Here is a 24,845-nt window from a genome sequence, read left to right as displayed (position 1 = left end):
GCTCAAAGGGCAGTAGCGCTTCATGTCGTTCTGGAAAAGGCCATTCACCCAACGTAGCGTCTCCAAGTCTTCTCTAAGCGCCCATTCTGGGCACTTTCTAGCCCCGATGCAGGGGACACAACCATCTGCGGATTTTGGATTAGAATAGCAACTGTAAGCGCCCAGCGTTTACTTGTATGCAAGTGGCCAATCAAGGATGATCTTCAACACAATGGCTTGCCATACGTCGCGTAGGCCATGCAGACAAGCATCAATCAGGTCACTACTGGGTTTCCAGAGCGCTTGTGGCTTGTCTGAATCACGAACTTCTTATGGACCTCTGGCCGTCGCATGATGTGATGTTCCCTCCTCTCTCGCGTTTCCACGACACACTCAAATTTCCACATCCTTGACGCTATGCACTAAAGAGTTGATATATGATGAGCGAACATTATGGGGCATATCCACCTTCTGGACAGTCTCATCCGAATTTACAACACCATGCTTCCAGTCGATCACAGGAGTCACCTCGAGATAATGTATCTTCGTTAAGCATTCCTCTTAGTCCTATGTTCGGTCCCTCTGGAGGTGGAAATCCGACTCACGGCAGTTTGACCATGGCATCTAGACCGTATAACCCTCAGCAGTGGGGCCAGAGAAATGTTGTCGGCGGGTCACATCTGGCCTTCTCTCCTACGCAGCGACTCACTAGAGATACGACAGGGATGGAAGGTGAGTAGACTCTCGGTTGGTGTACAAAACACAATCACGGTCTTGACCAGCACGAGCTTTCGTGTGCATGTTTAGTAACCACGCTGTAGCATCGATGCCTTCTCCTCCACCACCATATACACCGCCGCCTAACAATGCTGCCCGCCCGATGCGATCGGTACTCATGACAGGTCTCGTTCATTCACCACTGTCAGTTGAACCATCATCAGCCGGGTTAACAAGTCATCGTTCCACTCCACCGAGTGGACCCTCGGCACACTTCCCACCGCCTCCGACCCCATATTCTCGTGATCGATCAAGCTCGGGAGTAGGCAAAGATCCTCAACGTTCGAGGTTCAGTATATCTGGTCTTGCTGCTCGGGTTAAGCGTTCGGATAGCTCCGATCAGATATCTACACTGAACTCTTTACATGCCCAAGTGCCCCTTGAGTCTACAGGCTCCAGTTCGCGACCACCAGCCTCCCGCCGCGCAGCTTCTACTGGTGCTATCTTGACACATACTCCTCAGCAGACCTTGACTGGCAGAAATTCGCCAGAATTTTCACATTGGGAGCCTGGGATGCCACTTCCACCGCCTCCACCTGGACCCCCTCCAGAAAACAGGTCCCAGAGTCTTAACCGATATACAAGGCGACACCCAGAAACACAATCTTCTATGACTCCATCAAGTGTCCTTCCACCTCCACCACCGCCTCCAGTGAGGAGAAAACATGAAAACACTCTTGGTGAGATCCCTCCCACTCCTTCCGACTGGAACCCCGATCTGGACAACGACCCTGGCTTTATAGGACTGCGTGTGCATGCTAGACATCACACTGCTGAGAGTAGCAACAAAAACCAACCTCCAGCAACCAGAGACACTACAACAGACAGTATACGTGAACGAAGGTCGCGAAGTCGAGCCCAGCGGGAAGGTCATGATTCTGTTCGGGAGGATCAACAGAGACAAGAAACTTTGGACGACAGCAAGTTGAGAGTTACAAGACCTACCAATCTGACCCTTGCTACCACTGATAATTTGCCACGAAGGAGACGCACTGCAGCTGCCGAGTCGTCTTCATCTCAGTCCAGTCCAGCTCAACCTTCGTCATCCGCAAATGCGAGTCATCAGGGGCAAGGGCGCAACAATCTGACAATTTTGACACCACCATATACGCCGTCTGTCGCTGCTCCGCACAAAGGGGCACTCCACCAAGTCGCCGCTCCCGATGAGCGATCGGACCACCAACAAACTCATACAGACAACGCACAACTCCTAAACCATCAGTCCCATGCTGAATCTGCAGATGACAAGAACGCTTCAGAGTCAAGTGAACTCTGGAAGTTTGCACAATCTAGTTTGGAACGATATCAAGCATTCATTGGTCAAGAGGTTGCGGCCCAAACCGATCGGGAGAGGTTGCAGCTTTTCGCGAGTTTTATGGTCCAAGAATCGAGACTACGAAGAGGGCTTTACTCAGAGGCCTTCAATGCCATGGCTGGAGACATCATGGAGTTGACTCGTAACATGTGGAGGCCATTGCTTGTGACGACAGAGACTCCTTCCACTCAGTCCAAGAGTCGCAATGTAAGTCCGGAAAGTGCGAATATCATGATCGAGATGGATGGCAGCTTCCATACATCTATCGCTTCTACTGCGGAACTTACACCTGCTACTGATACAGAATCTCTACCTGACGAGGGCCAGGACGCCGTAGACAGAAGACCTTCTAATCTATGGGGTGACAAGTTCAAGCCGTGTCTTTCGCCGATTCCCAGTATGGCCGTCAGTACTGTACCGGATGAAGAAAGCTCGAGAGGAAGATCGGCGAGTCGGTGGTGGGAAGAGAGTGTAGACGGCTCGTTCGGCAACGGAGGGCGCAGGCTTGAAAGAACCAGACAAGAGTCTAAGTATATGAGTCTGCATCCTCAGGAACTGTTCATCGCCGCACAACCTTCGCCTAACCAGAGTACGCCAACACCTGGCACCAGCAAGCAGACCTTCCAGTATGGACCCGATGAATATCCACAAGAGAAGATTGGCTGGCACGAAGAGGATGGCTTGTACACTCCATCGAACCCACCTTCTGCAACTTTGCTTTTGCCTCGCAATAAGGCACCTATTGGTCGTTCAAGTGGAAGATCAGCTTTGGATGTCACAAGACTCGTCACCCTCCCACCACCATATCCACGCCACTATCCTGCTGTCAACAACAGTCATCCGGCACTAAGCGCGCTTCGAGCGAACCACCGAGCCGTAGCAGATCTCTCGAACATACGTGAACTGATGCAGTCACATGAATCTGTTGAGATGAGCAGGCGCCAACAATGGAGAACAGTAGCTGGAGAAAGACTTCGTCATTTCCGTTCGCAAACGCAAGCGTCCATCAATTCTGGAAAGATATCTTACAATGATGCCACTCAGGCTGAGCTCACATTCCGTCAATCTGAGGCTGCGAACGTTCTCAAGCAGGCCGATACACAGTGTCAAGACTTCCGACAACGTGTCCATGACCCTGTCTACAGGATGCTTGCTGAACACTCTCGAACTTGTGACGATTGCATCGATCAATTAATAAAGGCTTTGGATACAGAAGCTGGATGCGATCAGAACTTGCTTGCCCAGACGGAAGGGGATGAGAGGCCTGAGCTTGTTGAGCAGCTTACACTTCTGAAGTGGCTGTTCGAGAGCAGAGAACACATCCACAAAGAACGATTCGACATTGACACCGCGCTTCTTGCAAGAGAGTCTGCGTCCGTTCTGACCAATTACCAACAGAACGCAACTGAAGCACAATTGCGTCAGGCCGAACAACACTTCGAACATGAGCGTCAAAGACGACAGCTCCGATACGCACAAGAGACCTATGAACGGTTTGATCACTTGCGTAGAACTGTGGAGAGACACATTTCGAGAGGAGTTGAGATCCAGCTGTCGGCATTCTGGGACATTGCACCGGGTCTGGTAGAAGTTGTGCATAAAGTGCCCAGCAACCTGCATGGATTTGACATTGTTGTGCCTCCCAACGAGCTGGCGGAGAACATGTCCTATCACGAGTTTCCATTGCAGTACATGTACACCATCCTGGTACACGCCAAGAAGTCGGCATATCAATTCATCGAGGCACAGACGAACCTGCTATGTCTTCTTCACGAGGTGCACACTGCGACAGAGGCAGCTACGTTGCGATTGCGAGAGATCGAGCGTAGTGCGGGTGGAGAGAGTGTGAGTCAAGTGCAGGTAGAGATGAGTCGTTTCAAGAAGCAGAAGGAGCAGGAGTTGACTGAGGATTTGCAAGGGAAAGTGCACGAGGTAGAAGGACAGTGGAGAGAGGCTTTGGGAGCCTCAATCGAGGAGTGTATTGACAGGGTCAAGTTGTGGCTAGAGCATACTGGCGGTTGGGACGAGAACCTGGAAGTCTGAAATGGAAATGTATAGGTTCAAGCAAGCAGGTGTGGATCAGGTGAATAAAGCAAGCGAGAGTTGTCAATTGATCAAGCAGGAATGGAGATTGAATGCACCAACAAAATGACGGCCGAGCAGACAAGCGTGAATGTTGAAACGTATACAAGTGGAAAGAGGCAGACGGGGAAAGAAGCAGACAAACAAGACCGCATCCGCATGCAGATGAATTTGTGAAAGTGACGATGGATGAAAGGCTCCTAGGATAAAGAAGCGGCTCACATGACAGGTTCCGGATGTTGCCGAGCGAACGACGATTTGGCAGGTGCGGACGCTTGGAAAAAGCTCTTTGAAGACTTCTCTTTCACCGTACGCACCCATCATCCACCACTCAAACCCCTCCGTGCTCTCGCACTTCCTTTCATAAAGACTCGTCCACTGGTACCAAAAAAATTTGAAAATCCCAGAAAACCCCATATCGCGCCTTCCCAGCGTCTAGTTGCGAAGGTTCATCCATCTCGAACGAGTCTATCGAAAGGATCACTTTTTTTCCTCTTCACAAGAAAAAGGTGCGCATACACTGTCTCTGCCTTCGCGCACCATCCCTAGAGCACGCTCCGTCTCTACACCCACATCAACACACCTCCAGCCGATGCGAAGGTCGCGAGACGCGCAGAGCCCTCAGTCGCATATCCGGAACTGCAGTCGCAAAACAGCAACTTCCGCATTTGACAACGCTCTTGCGACTTTCTCGTCGCCTGTCCTTCATTACTTCTTTCCCCCTCTTTCTTTGTGCCACTCGCACCCTGCGACGACGATTTTGACACAAACAAGCCTCCGTGTGGAGAACAAGCGCTGACGTATCACTGTGCAGAAAATCGTAAAAGTCGAACAACATGTCTGACGTTCAAGCTACTTCCCCCTCCGGCGCTGCTGCCCAGCCCGCCTCTCCCTCTGCCGATGTCAACGGTGCCAACGCCTCCGCTGATGTTGCTGCCCCTCCTCAGCACCAGAACCAGGCCTCCAACTCGGCTTCGCTCTACGTTGGTGAGCTCGACCCCTCGGTCACTGAGGCCATGCTCTTCGAGCTCTTCTCCTCTATCGGCCAGGTCGCTTCCATCCGTGTCTGCCGTGATGCTGTCACTCGCCGCTCGCTCGGTTACGCCTACGTCAACTACAACAGCAGCGACGATGGTGAGCGTGCTCTCGAGGAGCTGAACTACACCCTCATCAAGGGCAAGCCTTGCCGTATCATGTGGTCTCAGCGTGACCCCGCCCTCCGCAAGACCGGTCAGGGCAACGTCTTCATCAAGAACCTCGATGTCGCCATTGACAACAAGGCTCTCCACGACACTTTCGCCGCTTTCGGCAACATTCTTTCCTGCAAGGTCGCTCAGGACGAGCACGGTAACTCCAAGGGTTACGGTTTCGTTCACTACGAGACCGCCGAGGCTGCCAACGCTGCTATCAAGAGCGTCAACGGCATGCTTTTGAACGAGAAGAAGGTCTTTGTCGGCCACCACATCCCCAAGAAGGACCGCATGAGCAAGTTTGAGGAGATGAAGGCCAACTTCACCAACGTCTATGTCAAGAACATTGACACTGGCGTCACCGATGACGAATTCCGCGTTCTGTTCGAGAAGTACGGAGATATCACCTCTGCTTCGCTCGCTCACGACAACGAGGGCAAGAGCCGCGGCTTCGGTTTCGTCAACTTTGCCAACCACGAGGATGCCTCCAAGGCCGTTGACGAGCTCCACGAGTCAGACTTCCACGGACAAAAGCTTTACGTTGGCCGCGCCCAGAAGAAGCACGAGCGTGAGGAGGAACTTCGCCGCCAGTACGAGGCCGCTCGCCAGGAGAAGGTCAACAAGTACCAGGGCGTCAACCTCTACGTCAAGAACCTTGCCGACGACATTGACGACGAGGAGCTCCGCAAGATCTTCGAGTCCTTCGGTTCCATCACCTCGGCCAAGGTTATGCGCGACACCCAGCCCGCCAAAGACGAAACCAAGGAGGGTGAGGAGGCCAAGGAGGAGTCGACCGAGGAGGAGAAGAAGAAGGAGGAGCCCGTCGAGGCCGAGAAGAAGGAGGAGGAGTCAGAGGAGGGTGTTGACTCTGTCACCAAGGACCTCGAGAAGGTCAAGATTGGCGGCGAGCTCAAGATCCTCGGCAAGAGCAAGGGCTTCGGTTTCGTCTGCTTCAGCAACCCCGACGAGGCCACCAAGGCTGTTACCGAGCTCAACCAGAAGATGGTCCACAACAAGCCCCTCTACGTTGCCCTCGCCCAGCGCAAGGATGTCCGCAAGAGCCAGCTTGAGGCCAGCATCCAGGCCCGCAACCAGGTCCGCATGCAGCAGCAGGCCGCCGCCGCTGGTGGTATCCCCCCTCAGTTCATGCAGCCTCAGATGTTCTTCGGCCCCAACGGCCAGCCCATCATGCCCGCCCGTGGCCAGATGCCCTTCATCCAGGGTATGCCCCAGGGCCAGCGTGGTGCCTTCCCCCAGCAGGGAGGTCGCGGCGGTCCTAACGGCCAGCCTCCTATGGGTTATCCCGTTCCTCCCATGCAGGGCTTCCCTGCCGGTGCTTACGGCAACCCTGCCTTCGCCAACCAGATGATGATGGGCGGTCGTGGTGCCGGCCGTGGTGGCCCCATGCCCATGATGCCTGGTATGCCCCCTAACATGATGGGCCCCAACATGGGTGGTCGTGGTCAGCAGTTCGGTGGCCGTGGTGGTCCTCGCCAGATGGGTGGCTTCCCTCAGCAGCGCTCCCAGGCTCCCTCCGCCTCGCCCGCCCTTGATGTTAACGCCCTCAACGCCGCTCCCCCTGCCCAGCAGAAGCAGATGCTCGGTGAGGCCCTCTACCCCAAGATCCACGAGCAGCAGCCCGAGCTTGCCGGCAAGATCACCGGTATGCTCCTCGAGATGGACAACGCTGAGCTGCTCGACTTGACCACCGACGACGCCGCTCTTCGCAACAAGGTTGACGAGGCCATGCGTGTCTACAACGACTACCTCAAGTCCCAGGGTGGTGAGGACGCTGCTCCTGCCCCCAACGGCTCCGAGAACGTCGCTCCTGCTGCCGAGGCCGCCACTGAGGAGAAGGCTTAAGCGATTTAATTCGCCTTACACGAACCCGCCTTTCTTTTACTCAAAAAGTTTTCATGACACGCGCTGCATTCGATACGGGCGCCAGGCGTCTTGATCTTTTCCAGCTTCTTTCACCCCGGATACCCCCACCTTAATGAAACGACTTTTTACTCTTTTGTGACCATCAATATTCTTTATTCTACCCATGATTGTGCACCAGATTCTTTACTTGCCCGATCGTTACTTCTCCAGTCACTTACACGCCTGGCTGTGTCAAATATGGGTTATCACAGGCTTATTTGTCCCACTCAACTTGGTCGATTGCCGTCTGTCAAGAATTTCACGGCTGAACAACGGGATGGATATGGTCAAACCAAAGTGTGCGGCAAACGCAAACAGCACGAAATCTTCACTGCGATCGCGAATTGTTTGATGGATAGTCTTGTTGAAGGGGGGTTTTATCTCTTTTTCTTGGTGTTTTGCTATCTCCCGGCGAATGGCGAATGAGAAGGGTTTGCAAAACAGGTGGGCAGGGTTATTGCAAAAACAAACGGCGTATTATGGATATCTTTTATAGCCGTTCAAAATTCACAGTGTGTATTTTATGATTTTGGCCTGTTCAGAGAACCTTCGGGGAAGTGACATGACTGTTCTGGGAAAGTGTTGCAACCGTTGATGAGATCAGAGATGCTTCTCTCCTACCTGCCATTCATTTTTGTTGTTCCACATCAAGATTATATGCTGCACCCTCCATGTCGATTTTCCTCTACTCTTTAGCATACCGAGGCACAGTTTACTTTGAGTTTCAGGATCTCACCAGTGTTGACTGAGTGCATGGATCAATAGAGAATGATGGCTTTTCTGATTTCATTCTTCTTCTGTGTTTGAGGGAACGTGTTGGGCTGTATGGTCATCACAAAAGATGGTAACTGAAACGGACATGGCAAAGGATGGCTCGAATCAATGCTTTGCTTTGTACGATGCTGATATTCACGCCCTCGACATCTTTGACGCTGATGCAGAGAAGTGGATGCATATAACGATGCTCAATGCTAATGCCCGACGCCGATGCTGATGCCGATGCCGATACCTGCGATGCTGTTCTCCTCCTCCCATGTTCTTCGCTCTCTTGTATTCTCCATCTCTTGGTCCTTCCTCCTTGTGTCCTCCGTCTGTTGCGTGATTCTCGAACAGCGATTTAGCACTGTGCTCTCCTCTCGATGCAATAATTAATCCTCCTTCGTCTCTCCCCATGACATGAACATTCTTCCTTCTCTGTCATCATGCAATCGTGCTGCCACCTTCTTCAACGTCCGTTGTGTTCTCATACGATGATTTGTGCCTGGATAGCTGTTAGCAAGGGACAACGTCGGGAGAGGATGGTCGACATACCTGTCCGTCATGCTCTTCGTATGTGCAACAAAGCCATGATAGAAATCTATATCGACCTTGGACTCGTGAAGAACCCTTGCTGCTAAAGGTTCTGTGTGACCTTCTTGATGGTGTAAATGATAGACGTCCGCGAAGCAACTCATCTCATCTGTCAGGCACATAATATGCCTGATAATTGTTGCCCATGAAGAATCTCTGTGGAGATGGTGCGCCGAATGAAGGTCCTTGACCAACAGATGGTGCTCTCTCCTGAGCTGGCATTGGCTGTACTGCAGCTGGCGCGCCATGCACTGGGCGAGGCACCGCCTGCATTGCCACCGTTTGCGATCTCATCTGAGGATACGCTGGTTGACCAAATACAGGTTGACGCTGTGTAGATCCTGTCTGCAGGGTACTGCCAGGAGGAGGTCTCACGTTCACTTCCATTCTCTGAGTGTCACCATAATGTGGGTCCAACACCGGATATTCGGGCTGAGGTACTTCACGAGAAGGAATGGGATAGTCCTCTGGCCTGACCACCTCAGCGCGATTGTGGATGCCCCCATGATTGTACGGCTGGTTTTGGCGGCCTTGTGATCTGCTCTGCGCTCCGGCGAAGATTACATCATCGTCAGTCACAGCTGGCCTGTACACGTTGCGATGCTGCACTTCTCTAGAAGCAGCGGCACGTGCAGGCAGCTCAAGAGGACGGAATCCGAACTCTGGAGGCCCTGCGTATGAGATTCTATCTCCGTATCCTCCCCTTAAAGCGGGAGAGGAGGTCAAATCAACGACTGGCGCTCCGAGTGTCGGATACACGGGTCGCCTTTCGAGTCGATCCCACATAGGCAGATCACTAGATGGACGGCTCGTGCCGACATGCTGTGGTGCCCTGGAAGTTGGAAGCCCCTGAGCAGCAAGATGGCCATGGGTCACCTGAGCTTGATGATATGCAGATGCAGGCATGGCGCTACTCTTAGGCCACGCACCAGGCATGCTGCGTTGAGGATATGGCTCCTTCTCGGGCTCCGGACTCGACGATATCTAGACTTGAGGTTATATGGTCTATCCAAACGAAAAATAAAAAGGAAGACGGATAAACTCACCCGTACATACTCAACGCCTTCTGAGACAACCTTGCGCGGGACATTACCTCGTTGGTCGAGAGGGACAGAGATCTGACCACCATGGCCGTGAGGCGTGGGGGCCTGATCAGCACGCTGCTGTTGCATGCGGGCATTCTGCCAGCGAGTTTGGACAGCCGCGGGCAAAGCTCTGCCAGTCGCGCGTCCCGCAGAAGTGACAGCGTTACGTGTCCTTTCGCCGACTCCAACGTTGAGATCTTTGGGAGCCAGAGTCTGTTGGAGGATCTCCAAGCTGGTGTCACTGCCCTCATCTCCAGAGGCGATGTTGCTATCAGTGTCGCTATCAGCATCATCTAGTTCATCATCGTCATCAATGACAATAGTCTCTCGAAGGATCTCCTCAAAGCCCTCAGTATCATTGTCGTTCTCGCCGCGCCATTCAATCAGCTTTGTCAGTGAAAAGGGCTCAACAATCTGGCGAGCCTCCTTCCAGCTGACAATCTTGAGCAGCTTATCGTAGTCGGTGTATGTATGCCTGATACGAGCTATCGTGGCCAACTGTACCTGTCTGGAGAGCGAAAGATCTGCTGCATTACCTACAGTTGTAGTACCCTGATTCCAGTTGATTAGTGTATTCATTGCAAAATGTTTCCAAAGCACGAACCTGCTCCCACGCGCGCTTGTAAATTTCTTCGAGGTCTTCTTCGGGGATCTTTGGGAAGAGTTCGCGGATGTATTCTTTGACTTTGGTACTCTGCTCGGTGGATCGGTTGTTGGCGTTCAGCTCGAGGCGAGGAGCAAAACGTGCAATTGTTCGCTCGAAGCGGGAGGTAGTGTCAAAACCAGTGTCGCGTATCAACTTGCCATTGACTTCTCGGTAGCCCAAGAAGTTGCAGGCCTGATCAAAGATGTCGGAGCGGAAATGATAACCAACGCGATGGACGTGATGTGTGAGCCTCTGGGGGTCGGCGGGTCCAGTGCGTCTCGTGCCAGCCTGAGTGCATGGTCAGAAAAAGAGCTGAGATCAGGGTGAAGTGCTTGTAAGCAGGGTCCAGCATGAGATGAAGATACGCACGGAGACAACAGCCACGTCGACGCCTAGTTGTCTTGATTTTTCTTTACAACGCTCGGCTAGATCGGCGTAGCCAACAGGGAGGAAGGTGTAGCCTTCTTTTGGCCTTGCAGAGCCTTGAATGTCCTGAGTTGAGACGGTTCAGTAAGAGAGCTTGACGAGATGAGCGGCAAAGAGACAGACGTGAAGTTTGAGCTTTTTCTTTCTGGTCACGACAGATTCGAGTTGGACCTTGTAGTTCTTCTTGCGACGGTCGCGGATCTTGGCCACGGAGCTCTGCCCCACCGAGGGAGCTCGTGAACCTGCGCGCACCATTGTGTGTAAAACTCAAAAGAAAACTGAAAGCAACCTCCTCTTGAAAGAATATTGTGACCAGTGGAGGAAAGTGGCAAGGCTGACTGTACAACAGCGAGTCCAAACAAGCGCGCAATTGTTGTCGTCGTGGGAGAAGTCTCACAACTTCTGGCTGACTAGGCGGCAGCAGCGGAAACTGCAGCCAAGAACGTGGCAGGCAGCACTGAGCGCAGCTTCTGTGAAAAGATGGGCAAAGAACAGCAGATACTCCCGAATCGTCGAGAAAGAAGCCAGCTAAGGATCGAAAGCGCTCACTACCCTATACGCACACGAAAACGTGAGACAACTGAAACCTACGACTGGCAGCGATGGTGTCTACGATCCCACAGTATACCTCACAGCAGGGTGCGAAGTGTCCAGTGATTTATGTGTGAAGAAGGTGGAAAGGAGGAAGATGACATGACGACTTTGTCGGTCAGGTGCTGATCAAACAAGGCAAAAACATCCGCCCCGCCAAGCAGCCTCAACTCGAGATTGGCCATGATGCTCTCCATCAAGGTGACATTGAATTTCGCAACGGTGACTCGAATTATCAGGCACTTGTTACAGAGGTCTCAATATGTCGTGTCTTCGTCTGTGTGCTTCCTTGTCCAACTACTACTACTATAACATTTGAGAGTCCAACTGCAGTCCAATCCAGCAGGACTGCTCCTGACGCCGATGCCAAGTTGAGAATAGACCTGACAGAATGCACAACTCCCGTCACTCACGCAGCCACCTCTCCAAATGATCAGTGGCCATGACGGCGGAACTTTTGTGGAATGTTTGCTTCGACAATCTCCATGCGGTCGAGCTTTGCTTGACGCTCTGCTTCTTGCTCCATAATGTCATGCTTGCGGAAGTGTGCAATGTCTTCGGGGTGCGTCAAGTCTTCCTCAGTCGTGTCGTCTCCATGAAACTTTTCAAAGTGGTGGATCTCGTACTCGTACTCATCGTCGCCATGGTGGCCGGGACCGTAGCCAAAGTCGGGTAGCTTGATGCCGTGAGCATCACCGACGAGGAACTCAGCGAACGAGATGGTGCCACTTCTGTCCTTGTCGAAGAGCTCCAGGACTTTGCGCACAACTTCGTCCTTCTTCTCAGTAGCCAGCTCTTTTGTGCTTTCGTCTTTCAAACCATAGGTCTTGCGAATGTCGTCGGGGGTCCATGTGCCACTGCTGTCGTAGTCGTGAAGATTGAAGAACGAGCCGGCATCAAATGAGTTGATGTGATGTTCCTCTAGCTGCATGTCAGCGAGGGTGACGCACCGAGAGGGTTCAAAGGCTCACCGGCCATATGCCGTGTTGCCCAATCTGCGTCGGCGGGGATAGGGGCTTGCTCATGACCACCGCCGTGGGCTGAGACCTTCAGAGCGCTGAGGAAGACCAAAGCAAGACCCAACAACGGTATTGAGCGTGGGTTCATCATGTCGCGAAATTGTCAATTGTGCAGGTTGCGCGCAATTGTCAGAAGCTCAACGAGACTTTTGGTATTTGGACGGGCTAAGCTCATGAAACACGGAGAGGCGGCCGAGCTCATACGTCACTTGGGTCTGGAAAAGGGCATTTGCGACAGAACTACATGGCAACAATGGTGCTCTGTCTTCAAGATGACGCTTGATCTGGTACCTGGCTCACACTATGCCTTGATATAGAGGCACCACATGGACCTGCTCGTCACAAATAGCGTATTCGTACGTAAGTTGGCACAAAGGAGAAAGAGCCAAGCGTGACGAATACGCGGCCTGGACGGATACTCAAGACCCTGCTTCCGAGGCAAAGGAGAGACAACTTTATTCCATTCCTCCACCTGTCGCCGTCCACTATTGTTCATCTTATTCGCGAGGTACTGTACCATGTCGCAAGGGTCGCTGCCTGCCGACAATCCGTTCGTTGACCCGTCCCTCCACGAAACTCCTTCGGCATTGCAGGGCGAGGCTACCCTTTTCGTCACCGAGGATGCCTCACTGACCCTTGGAGCCGATGCAATCATTATCTTTGGTGTGTCGCATGCCTTGCTTGCCCTCGAATATCCTCACTCACAATTCGTAGACGATCGCTTCGTCCACAGAGACGCTGCTAATTGCTGTGGACTACTGCCGACCAGTGCGTTCACCCCGCCTACATGCTCGACCTGCTTGCCTAACACAAACTCCAGGATCCAAGACGACCCATTCCATTCCTTACTACAACATCCTCGACGCTTCACTGGACGGCCTGGAATTGACTATTCAACATGCTCTGCCAACCTCCAAGAACTCGTGTCGCCCATCCACAATCTCCTACACGCTTATCGATAAAACATCCATCAATGCTGCCAAGTCATGGCTAGCCAAATTGCTCGACATGGCCTACGGGAACTCTCAGAGATACAAGAGAATCAAAGTCTTGGTCAATCCTTTTGGTGGTCAAGGAGCCGCCCACAAGCTGTACAACAGCGAAGTCGACCCTCTCTTCAGAGCTGCCGGGTGTCTTGTAGATGCACAAGAAACGACACATTCCGGACATGCTGTTGAGATCGCTCGCCAACTAGACGTGGACGCCTACGACGTCGTAGCATGTGCCTCTGGCGACGGTCTACCTCATGAAGTCTTCAATGGCCTCGCCCAGCAACCAAAACCGAGGAGAGCTCTGCGAAAAATTGCCGTTGTTCAACTTCCCTGCGGAACAGGCAATGCCATGTCTATCAATCTCAACGGAACCAACTCACCCTCTCTTGCTGCTCTTGCGATCGTAAAGGGTATGCGCACACCACTGGATCTCATGGCCGTCACCCAGGGAGAGAAGATGTACTGGAGTTTCTTGAGTCAGGCTGTCGGTATCATTGCGGATTGTGATTTGGGCACTGAAAACATGAGATGGATGGGCAGTGCCAGGTTTACAGTCGGCATCTTGATGAGGCTCCTAGGAAAGACTGTGTATCCAGCCGAGCTCGCTGTCAAGGTTGACATCGGCGACAAGGCCGACATCAAAGCTGCATACAGGGACTACAGGCACCAGAGCCAGGATATTTCTGGCAAGAGGGAGTGGGAAGCACATCAAGACCTGGACGGCGATAAAGATGACTCGCTTCCTGCCCTTCGATATGGCACCGTGCTGCAAGATGTGCCGTCGGACTGGGAAAGGTCTTCCAAGCCTACACTAGGCAACTTCTACTGCGGAAATATGGCATACATGTCTGCTGATACGCCATTCTTCGCCGCTGCTTTACCTTGCGATAACCACATCGACATGGTTGACGTGGATGGAACTATTCCGCGTCACAAGGCAATCGAGATGATTACAGGCGTTGAGAAGAACAAGACATTCGATATGGATGTTGTCAACTACCGCAAGGTCAGCGCATATCGTATCAGTCCCAAATTGAGGGCAAGTCAAAAGACCGGATACATCAGCATAGATGGCGAAAGGGTGCCTTTCGAGCCCTTCCAAGTGGAAGTAGTTGGAGGTTTGGGAACCGTACTGAGCCGCAACGGAGCAGTGTACGAGTTCGAGGGCCCAAAGTGAAGTCGATGGGGTCAGGCGTTCTTTGAGTTTGAGGCTGCCGCATTTTCATGATACCCCTTCGGCGGTCAGCATAGACATTTCTTTTGTACATAGGATAGACATATTGTCGAATCGAGGCCTTTATCCACAGCGAATGATGGTGTATTTCATATAGAGTCTTGGCGTGTAGCTTCACCCCGCAAGCTCTGGCAGTCGGTGATTCTTTTTTCGACAAGCAGCTTCCCACTAGCATTGAACATCTCAAAGATACCACAACTCGCAACAATGGTCGGACCTCCAACAAAGCGTCAGAAGCGTGGCGAAGTGCCAGAGGGAAAGCTGCCACAGAAGAAGTTCTTCCGCCAGAGAGCCCACGCCAACCCCTTCTCCGACCACAACCTGACCTATCCCGAGTCACCCGCTGCCTTTGACTGGGCAGAGTTATATCCCGCATACGCAGTGAAAGAGGACAAGGAAAACACGGATGCGTCAACTGCACAAGAAAAGAGCGTGGGAAGGATATCGAAACAGGTTGAGGTGGCAGATATCGGATGTGGTTTTGGAGGCTTGCTGTTCGCACTGGCTCCTATAATGCCAGATACACTATTGCTGGGTACGACTAATCCGTCCGTGTCACTCTGGTAGAGCACATGAACTGACGGACAGCAATACAGGCATGGAGATCCGCTCTGCAGTAACAGAATATGTTCAGACAAAGGCCAAGGCACTGCGTTCGCAGCATACCGAAACCCAGGCCTTCCAAAACGTTGCCTGCTTGCGCGCCAACACGATGAAATTCCTGCCAAACTTCTTCACCAAGGCACAACTCAACAAAATCTTCCTATGCTTCCCCGATCCGCATTTCAAGGCTCGCAAACACAAGGCTAGAATCGTCAGCACAACGCTAAACTCGTGAGTCTATTGGGAACGTCGGGAGCTCACCAAGGATGGCAGACTGATTAAGATCAAACAGGGAATACGCACATGTCCTACGGCCAGGCGGTATCATCTACACCATTACCGATGTCGAGGACCTTCACAACTGGATGGTGGAGCACTTGGCTGCTCACCCATCTTTCGAGCGCGTATCAGAGGCCGAGCAAGAGGCGGACGAGTGTGTGGCTGTCATGCGCCAGGAGACTGAAGAAGGCAAGAAGGTGACGAGGAACAATGGCAACAAATACGTTGCGCTCTTCAGGCGTCGTGAAGATCCTGCATGGCCTTGAAAAACAGAAAAAAGCATTATCATGAATATACGACCTTTCCGGCCTGGCGGCTACACCGTCTTCGTTCATCCCCTAACCATGGCTTCCAGCAACCATGGGAAACCGCCGACGACGGACGTCGACGATCACCTCCGCTCCTAGTAATCGCCTGGTTTCATCTTGCCCATACAACACGGACTGGTCTCACTTATACTACGATTGCACAGAGTGATGTTACTTGGATCGCAGAGACGAGGTGGATCGAATGTTTCATTGTAGAGAATAGCTTCGAGAGACAGGTAAGCTGATGCCTCCTCTCCCTACTTGAGCCTCCCAAATTGCGATTACCTAGATAACAGGCTTTCTCAGTCTTGTTCGTACCAAACGCCAAGTCCTGTTGCTTTCTTTCCCAATGTACATGAATTTTGGTCGTCCAATATTTCTAGGCTCTGGTGGCCTCGTAGACGAGGGCGAATATGCAAGCGATAAGAGAAGCGACCAAGAGCAAGACGATAGCAATGTATCTGGCCTTTGCAATAGAAGAGTCGCGAGGGCAGGCACGGGGATGAACCCCACCACGACGAGCCCGACGAAGAACTTGACGTTAAGCCGACGATATCATCCAGCTTCTCCATACTGGAGTCGTGGTTATTCTTCGAACCACGGCAAAGCAATGGAATAGGTCGACGGAACGACACAATGTTCCTGGTCGCCGGCAATCAGGAGAATTCATCGTTACGGATCCCCAATTGACCGAGCCTATGCCCATGGTATTCATAATGCGCAACATGAGCTCTCTGCATCTTCGAGGCTCCACAGCCGAGTACCATGTCTAGTATCGTCCAAGCATTTGATTTCTCTCGCCACAGACCACTCACTGCTCAGGTCGGCCTTTTGAATCGTATCACACATCCACCGTAGTCCATGCTCTTCTCTGAGAGCATACACTGGACACCATGTGCCCACTCCATCATCATTCCTTTTCATAGCAATCAATGGCATCGATTAGGCTTACTATGCTCTGATTCAACATAGCAGAACTATCTGCCATCTTGTCTTCCGCTTTGTCTGCCACTCAGGGGTCAACCTACCTCTCCGCACATGCTTCGCTTTGACTTGCACCACACGTGGACCTCGTTCGGAGTACATCCAAATACTTTTCAATGTTTCCGGCTTCCTATTCAACCATCAACGTCGATTTGAAAGAGCCAGACTGCACCTCCACATGGCACTGAGACTGTTTCTCCCTACCATTCTCCTCGACCCGAACCCGAACTCCTTCTGTCATTGATCAGACTGCCATGCGCTACAAGCATGACAAAGTGAACGTTGAGTCCGGAACCGAGCATGATTGAAGCCTCCCTCGTCTGGACTCCGGACTTGCAACCCGCGAAAAAATGATGGAAAACAGTAACAGCCATTGGACCCATACTCCGCGCAGACAGATCAAACATCCTAGAGTCAGTGGATACCACTTCCACGAGGTGTCGAGTCAGAAGAGACATGACAACTGGAATCCAGCGTGCAGAGACCGTGGAGTTGTTTCACGGGTAACAACTTTTTTCTTGCAAGGACCGAGACAGCTTTGCAACGCTCTTCTGACTGAGACGACTCGAGTGTCGTTCAGAGAGCCTCATCGCGTCCCGAGACAGGGAAGTGCTATCCAACGTCGGATCTGTCTGTTGAGAAGGTTGGAAGCATCATACCCAGAGGAAACACAAAGCCTTTGGAGCGGCTATCCTGATTCTTGCATCCCAAATCAAGTGAAGCATGAGGAAGCAGTATAGAAACGCCACTCTCGGTAGTATGCAAGCATTGGCCTTGGTAATCAGGATGCGTACATGCCTCTGACAAGCCAAGATATCACAAATACCGCAAGCCAGGAACTCTCCTGCCGTCAAGAGCACGTGGATCAACATCAAACTACATCCAACATCCTATAGCCGCAACGTCTTGGACGCACAAAACGGACGACGAGTTATGCTTATCGCACGAGTCTAAAGCTTGCAAAGCATGCTGCAAAAGCACAAGCATGGAGAAGAAAAAGCATGTCGTTTGGCTTTTTTTTCCAACCATGTGTCATGACATGTCGATACATGATCAGACGCCACAAGCGAGGCCATGCCTTGCAACTCCGATGGGTTTACGAGATGTACTTGTCAAAAAAGCCAAGACACACCCTTGTATAACTGTTCTATCGAAAAAATACAAGACATTGCACTGGTTAGCGGATAGCTGGTCAGACATCACCGGTAGAGATTGCCTTTTCGTTCCCTCCTTCGCTTCTTGCACAGCATGATATTCATCCGCGGGTTCGGCAGAGTGGAGAGTATGATCAAGATAGTCACATGGCCTTCTGCCCGTACCATCAAAGAGTCGTGCGAGAGAGAAAAGACGGTAGAGAGGCCAGACAGGTACGGCTCGCAACGGTCGCCGCAAGGCGCATCTGGGTACCTGCATCCGCCAGCACGCTCGCACACGCCACTACATCTAGCACAAGAACAATCTGGGGTACAAGCAAGCCAAAAGAAAGAGCGTGTGGGAAAAAGAGCTAGTGCTGCGAACCTTCAACTTGCATTATACTCATGCTGTCTTTGCTTCTTCCCGTCCCTTCTCATGCAAGCCATAGGCGTTTTATGGATAGATCGGGGCCCTATTCCAAGGTGTGGCAGCAAGGAAAACCCGCCGTGAAAACCCGCCGTGCATGTGCGAGTATCCAAGATTGCTGCCTGGGTCCACCGAAGCAAAAAGTAGTTCGTCATGGGCAGATCTTGCTCATCACTTTGCCCTGTGACATCTAGTCATGTCAGCTGATTCTTCTTGCGAGAAGGATGATGATCCGTTACACCACACGGCTCACAGTTGGAAAAGACCATATCGTTGACGGGGGAGTGCTCAGTCTCGAACACAACAGTCACAACGAGAATAAAGGCCTGGTTCTTGTCGTACGGAGAGTGCAGTGTGCAGCAAAGGATCAGGCATCGATAAACCGCCAGAACTTCCCAAAGCGGTATATCGAGTTGAACGGGTATAAACGTTTATAGGTCGCTATGCATGTCGTCCAGATACGGATAGCCCATGACGGGAGCGGGCCGTTGAGTCTATTCGATCCTCTTACGGCCCTTTGACAACCATCCCTTCTACACATACCCAAATGATTTTTTAGACCTGAAACAAGCGTCTCGTTATTTCTTGCCCTTGCCGACCATCTGCTATCTTTGCTCGCTACCAGCGGAGTCGAACGATGGAAAGGCATCGGACCGGCACGCTCACCTGGCTCACTTGCGTCGGGCTGGGCTTGCGAATGACATGTGTGGAGGTCCCAAAGGGCTCTACAGGCCGAGCGCTATGCCCTCTGGAGTTGCCTCGATGGCTTTGTCGATAGATCGAGCTCGAAGCGTTTGCACAGGGGACGTCCCACTCTCGCTTTTAGTCATGTCATCGGGATCCCGTCGTGTAGAGGGCCTTCTTTCGGGGATTATTGACATGATCAACCAGAGAGAGAGAGAGAGCAATGTCCAGGCCTTGTTAGCCGGCAGCGCTGTATCCGTTGTGGGTATCCGCGATAGGCAAAGCAATCAAGGCGCGTATCAAACGGCTTCGTCTCTTATCCACTATGCGGTATGCGTGCCACGTCAGTGTGTATGAAGGTCATCAGACGATCGTCAGGTCCCTGTGAGCGAGTCGTACGGAAGGTGGCAGTGGGAAAAGTGCGATGCTTGTGAGAAGGTGCTCAATCGAGCCGAATCTTGATTTGGAAAATGATTGCTAGCATCTAGATGTGCACCTCGTCTTTCTTGGCCTTGTCCATCCTGTTTTGACCCAGAGTCCCGCTGTTCCTTCCGTAGGGTATTCCCGTATGATACATAGTCATGCGTTGCTTGTTCGAAAAGAGTAAAAAGAAAATCCAGACTGTCGCAATAGTAATTAGATGATTAGAGAAAGTGATGAACGTAAAGAGGTGTAAACTGGCCACCCATCGTAAAAGAGACTGAAAAGAAGAAGGGAGATGAAGCTCAAATTCAGCTTTCCCGAGACGCGCAAACAAGAAATCAGACATCAAACGCCTCGCTTCGGGATATCCTGTGCTGTGAGGCATAAACAATAAAACATAGAAAAGAAAAACATGACAATGAAAAGAGTAAAAGATAGTGTCGTCGTCAGATAAAGAAATTAAAATCTGTCGTTGGGTCGGTTTTATGCGGCGGCGGATTCACAGGAGGAGGATGCAGGACTGGAGCTGCCCTTCTGTTTGGCATGCTTTTCGAAGTATTCCGGTCCGTGGTTGGAAAAGGTGTAGTTCTTGGGTCCAGACTCAACGGCTTTACGGGGAGTATTAGATTGTTTGACGTCTCGCGGAGGTGAGTACTCGTGGATGAAAAGATCGGCTCCGGGGTTGATGTGCTTCGGGACCTGCGAAGAACCAAGGACACCCGGGCTGAGACTTGAAGATGGCAGGAAAGGTTGCTGCTGGTGAGGAGGCGTCGCTTGCTGCATGTGATTTTGAGTGAAAGCAGGCATAACGGGGTATCCTGAAATGACCTCGCCTGTACTTGTCATGATGTACGACATTTGAGTGTCTAGGTATTGGTTCTGCTGTTGCTGGGCAGGAAACATGACGTTGTGCATCTGAGGGTACTCGTTAGGCAGCATACCAAGGAATCCTTGAGGGTTGGTCTGCGATTGAACCATAGGCATTGCTGCCATATGAGGTGGGCTGAAAGCACCGCTGGGGAAACACTGCTGAGTGGGAGGAGCCGACTGAGGAGGAGTGTTATCACTAGGGACAGCTAGACTTCCCATGCGGCTGCGAATGAATTGTCCACCGTAGAGAGGTGTTGAAGGTGGGGAGAAGTTCATGCCAGAGACTATGTAGTTCTCATCGCCCTCGGGCAAGCTCGTTTGTCTTAGCATAGGCTGGGATTGCATCTGGCGCAGTTTGTGTGATGTGTTGGTAGGAGACAATGGGGTTGGAGGAGCGAGACTAGCAGTCGATGCGGCAAGACTGGCGTAAGCAGGGGAGAAGGCCGAGACGCGACGACCATAGCGAGCATTGTTGGCTTCAGCAAAGGTAGTATAGCCGGAAGGCGAGCGTTGGGCGGATCCAATGTTCTTCTGGATGCGACCACCAGCAATACCGTTCATGGCTTGAGATGACTTGATACGGCGCAGAGTATGACCTCCTACCGGCTGAGTGCCAGCAACGGGGCCGGGCGATGTGGGCAGTGTGCCACAGTAAGAAGTACTGCGGGCGTTCGATGTGCCCAAGGGAGCGGGACGAGGGCGCTGACGACGAGCGGCGATACTGGAAGATGGCATGGCGGACCGTTGTGGCGCCATGGTGAAGCTCTGCATCGAACGAGCAAGCTGGACCGTTGAAGATTCGCGACGGTTGTAGTCGTCGTCAGGGAAGTCCATGTGCTGATCGAGGTACTCGCTGGGGTCGGGAATTGACTGGACCGAGAAGTCGCGACGCATAGCGGCCTCTTGGAATTCTTTGCGGAGGTTGTCCATCTCCACAGGTACAGACTGGCCAGGCTGCCATTGAGGAGACGTCACAGTCGGTTGCGAAGCCTTGGCCTCACTTGGTAGTTCCATGTCGAATGTATCTTCTTTGTCCTCTGCTGGTGAGATGGTCACTGAAGGGGCAGATCCATCCGAACTAGACGAAGCGTTGCGCAGCGCGTTATCAGAAAGCTTGAAGTCAGTCACAGCGTCAGGAGCAAAAGAATCGATGCTCTCGTTGGAGTGCATAGGAGGCGACGTCAAGGGATCAACAGATTGGTTGTCAAAGGAAAAGTCGCAGAATTCAGAGTAAAAGTCGCCATTGGCAGTCGAGTTCAAGGCCGCGCTGCTATCAGCGGTCGACATGTTGGCGAAAGAGGGCTGCGAGTAGGCATTAAACTGAGCCTGGGTCAAAGTGTGTCTGTTGTTGGAGTCGGAAAACGAGTCGGAGTGCACCGAGTGCTGCGAGGCCAGAGACTGTGTTGACGCTTGATGGCGCATGGGTTGGGATGTGATTTGGTCGAGCGAGGCAAAGGTGCTCTCGGGCTGGCTAATACCCAGACCGCTAGACATGGGCCCGTCCATAATGGAGTTGTCACGGACACCGTTGTACAGGTTGGGCATACAGAAGGGCTGCTCGCCGGGCATGCTGTTCAGTCCACCCATGGGGTTGATGCCGACGAAGCTGGGTTGCTGCTGTTGGCCCTGCTGCTGCGCTTGCAGCATGTTGTAAGCACCAGCTGCCTTTTTGGCGTCCTGCTTCGACTTTGCTCTGCGGTTCTGGAACCAGTTCTATGCACGATTTAGCAAGTCGATTGGTGGGTGAAGCCCTGGGGCTACTTACGTTGACCTTGTCTAATGAGACGCCCAAGACCTCGGCGAATCTCTTTTTGGTATTTGTGTTGGGCTTTGCTTGTTTCCTGAACTCGTTCTCAAGTACATCGTGCTGTTCTTTTGTCAAGCGCGGCTTGACGTCAACAGCCAGTCCAGCGAGGGCAGCAGGATTGAAATGCGGCATCTGACCCAGGTGGTCCGAGAACATGTGTGTGTCCCGCCTGGTAAAGTGCCGCGCATGGAAGTCTGCTGCCAGGTCTGCATTCAGGCCCGGATAGTCGGCGAACTCCATGTTGGAAGATGGTGTCGAGGAGCGTGGTGTGAGGGCTCGCACTAGGTAAGGGCAGCGGAGAGTTGGCTACTGTGCAAGGTTTAAGAAAGAAGGCAGGCCTCGGCGGCAGTCCTCGGGAGTGTTTGTAAGAGGCGGCGTGGAGGCTGGTCGTGTCTCAGATGCGCACGGTGGATGCCAGGATCAACAAGCTTGCGGGTTGGCCGGTGGTTGAGGGGGTAGGATGATGATTATGTCTGCAGTAGGGGGCAGCAGTGATGATGGCAAGGATAATGATGCTGGAGGAGTGGGTTATAGCGAGTGACTGGCGGCAACGCAGATCAACAGGTGGATGATGTTGAGCGAGGAACTGGGAAAGCGAACGTCGGGGCAGAAACAAGTGTTTGGGTTTGCGAGAGAAAAGGGCAGCAGCGACTCGACGAGATTAGGGCGGATCACGACTCGGAAGGTGCAAACACCAAAAGCTTGGGAGCGGCTGCACAGCGCAAGCACAGAGATCGCGGGTCCGGCTCGCAGAGACCGAGCGGGAGCTTGAAGATCGCTTCGATGCGCGCCAAAGAAGATGTGCACCAAGACGGCCTCGCAGAGTCTGAGCGCCCCCGTCTCACAAACCAAATCACCACATGCGCCGTTGTCTGTCTGGCCACAGATGTGCTCTGAGCTCGTCACGACCGACTGCGCACACGCCTCCACATGCTCGCGCCTAACTTCCAACTGGCAAGCCCGACTGACAAGCCCATGCATCACAACTCAACGTCCATGACTGTCCGAATCGCGCCAGACCCTGCCATCAGAGATGAGTGCCTTGCGCCAATCCGCCATTGCGCCGCTCTGCCATGCCCATGCTCTGTCAAAAAGACACATGCCTTTGCTTTTCTTCCCTTCCTCATGCGACGCTTGCCGCGGGAAGAGGCTCACCACTCAGCAAAATCAGCACACCGCCGACTAAAAATAAAGCCCCGACTTGCTACTGCTCTGCCCTGGTCCCTGCTTCTGGAAACATGTTTTCTTCCCGCTTCCTCGGCTGACTAGGTATGCATGCTCGAGGACGAATTGTGTTTATTCTCCGCAACTCTCATCTCTGTGCCATCTGCGATTGTTACTGCGGTATCTTGATAAGTCGCGAGTCGCCTCCCGCTCCACCGGTGCAATCGCCTAGTAGACACGATGCAAGAGGGGTCGTTGAGACGAGCCACGCGCCCACTCCAATCGACCGTATGCTCATCATCACTTTACGCCACGGGCCTGCCGAGCAAGAGCAGCCAAAGAGGATCCACTCGCATGTTTCGGAGCGGGCGACGCTAAGCCGAGCGCCGGCGCCTCGAAAGTGTCGCTTAGCGGCCGCTGCTAAGAGAACAGTCCTTTCCTGTTCCTGCTTCGTTTCCGACGCATCACCCCCACCGTTAGCTGTGGGGTCAGACTTGCCATGAGGTTTGCGCGCGCTGCCAGGCGCTATGACAGGAGATTGCACTCATGGTTATGCACGACTCGCGCACGCGAGAATGCACCACTGCATCTGCTTGCACTCCGCCTTTTTCTCGTTTCGCTTGACCAAAGTAATCATACGGTCAAGTCTCAGATGTGTTGAAAAGACCACGCATTCTCGCGGCGCCCAAAGGGGTCCAGCCAGAAGCGGCTGATCGACCGAAAGAGTGCTTATCATTCTGATTTCATCTACTCATCCAATCACTGATGCACATCCGACCTCCCGAGTCGTCCCAGAACTCCTATCAGGGCAGAATTGGGCAAATGGCGCAATCTATCCAGCCCGAGATATGCATTTGTCGGGAGAAGCTTGAGAGGACGCTCTTGCTTTCTTCACAACCATCATGTTGAAGGAATTGCCGGACTAGCCACGGCGTGTCCAAGGCTCGTCGGTCATGGCGTCCATCCTTGTCCCCGCATCCTTGGTGCCTCCTCCTCCTCCTCGGCGCTGTGCGGCTGTGGTTGGTTGAGAACCAAAACTTCAACTTTAGCCGGCCAAATCGCCGACTCTGCGAGACAACCCCTCCTGTTACAGAGATAGCAGCGAGGAATTCCTTCGCATGGTGCAGCTAAGTTGATTGTGCAACACGATCGCTATGGCCCCTTTGCTGACAAGTCTAAGAACAAATTGTCAGAGACTGCCGGCGGTAATGAAGCGAACAGACGTTGCGGTGTGTATTCATGTAATCCACCACAATCACGGAGGAGCGGTTCGTGCTTGTAGCCGCTTGCTGCATGTCCCTGCGCGACAAACATGGCAGCGCAAAGCTGGCTAATCACCCCCTTTGCAGCTCAAGAAAGAGCGAATCAAGCCACATTCAGCTGTAAGAAGCGAAGGTCTGACACGTCTGGGTCCTGGAATGGTTCAGGATTGGAATATGATGACGAGGATGACAGGGTATGGTTACCAAGGTTCACTACTTTGCAGTACGTCTTGCGCCTCACCTGATAGCGATTGGTAACTCAAGGGACGTCCGGCGGGCTTGCTTTCTGCCC

General features: G+C 52.6%; 7 protein-coding genes across 7 annotated transcripts; 4 read left to right on the top strand and 3 right to left on the bottom strand.

Annotated features, from left to right (window-relative positions):
* Positions 1–2,047: 2,047 nt before the first annotated feature.
* On the top strand, positions 2,048–4,114 carry M436DRAFT_44965 (uncharacterized protein; the record flags this gene model as incomplete). The annotated part of the gene is made up of 1 exon (XM_013572497.1): positions 2,048–4,114. A coding segment is annotated over one exon (2,067 nt), but the record flags the coding sequence as incomplete, so codon positions are not given.
* Positions 4,115–4,989: 875 nt separating this feature from the next.
* M436DRAFT_63244 (polyadenylate binding protein) lies at positions 4,990–7,206 on the top strand (the record flags this gene model as incomplete). Its single annotated transcript, XM_013572670.1, has 1 exon — positions 4,990–7,206. One exon carries the CDS (start codon positions 4,990–4,992, stop codon positions 7,204–7,206), a length of 2,217 nt encoding a protein of 738 aa, XP_013428124.1.
* Positions 7,207–8,721: 1,515 nt separating this feature from the next.
* M436DRAFT_81311 (uncharacterized protein) lies at positions 8,722–11,028 on the bottom strand (the record flags this gene model as incomplete). The annotated part of the gene is made up of 5 exons (XM_013572835.1): positions 8,722–9,600; positions 9,663–10,253; positions 10,306–10,635; positions 10,717–10,839; positions 10,897–11,028. 5 exons carry the CDS (start codon positions 11,026–11,028, stop codon positions 8,722–8,724), a joined length of 2,055 nt encoding a protein of 684 aa, XP_013428289.1.
* A 769-nt stretch (positions 11,029–11,797) lies between these two features.
* M436DRAFT_45486 (putative secretory pathway protein Ssp120) lies at positions 11,798–12,474 on the bottom strand (the record flags this gene model as incomplete). The annotated part of the gene is made up of 2 exons (XM_013572590.1): positions 11,798–12,285; positions 12,336–12,474. The coding sequence occupies 2 exons, from the start codon at positions 12,472–12,474 to the stop codon at positions 11,798–11,800; spliced, it is 627 nt and encodes a 208-aa protein (XP_013428044.1).
* Positions 12,475–12,901: 427 nt separating this feature from the next.
* On the top strand, positions 12,902–14,552 carry M436DRAFT_81309 (sphingosine kinase; the record flags this gene model as incomplete). Its single annotated transcript, XM_013572834.1, has 3 exons — positions 12,902–13,046; positions 13,098–13,151; positions 13,204–14,552. 3 exons carry the CDS (start codon positions 12,902–12,904, stop codon positions 14,550–14,552), a joined length of 1,548 nt encoding a protein of 515 aa, XP_013428288.1.
* A 264-nt stretch (positions 14,553–14,816) lies between these two features.
* On the top strand, positions 14,817–15,757 carry M436DRAFT_45404 (putative methyltransferase; the record flags this gene model as incomplete). Its single annotated transcript, XM_013572580.1, has 3 exons — positions 14,817–15,144; positions 15,206–15,443; positions 15,505–15,757. The coding sequence occupies 3 exons, from the start codon at positions 14,817–14,819 to the stop codon at positions 15,755–15,757; spliced, it is 819 nt and encodes a 272-aa protein (XP_013428034.1).
* A 4,176-nt stretch (positions 15,758–19,933) lies between these two features.
* Positions 19,934–22,367, bottom strand: M436DRAFT_45246 (uncharacterized protein; the record flags this gene model as incomplete). Its single annotated transcript, XM_013572542.1, has 2 exons — positions 19,934–22,033; positions 22,086–22,367. 2 exons carry the CDS (start codon positions 22,365–22,367, stop codon positions 19,934–19,936), a joined length of 2,382 nt encoding a protein of 793 aa, XP_013427996.1.
* Between the last annotated feature and the right edge of the window lie 2,478 nt (positions 22,368–24,845).

This window comes from Aureobasidium namibiae, assembly GCF_000721765.1.
Source record: "Aureobasidium namibiae CBS 147.97 unplaced genomic scaffold scaffold_7, whole genome shotgun sequence".
NCBI lineage: Eukaryota > Fungi > Ascomycota > Dothideomycetes > Dothideales > Saccotheciaceae > Aureobasidium > Aureobasidium namibiae.
Note: the sequence above shows the minus strand (reverse complement) of the source record. Positions and strands in the feature narration are given on the sequence as shown.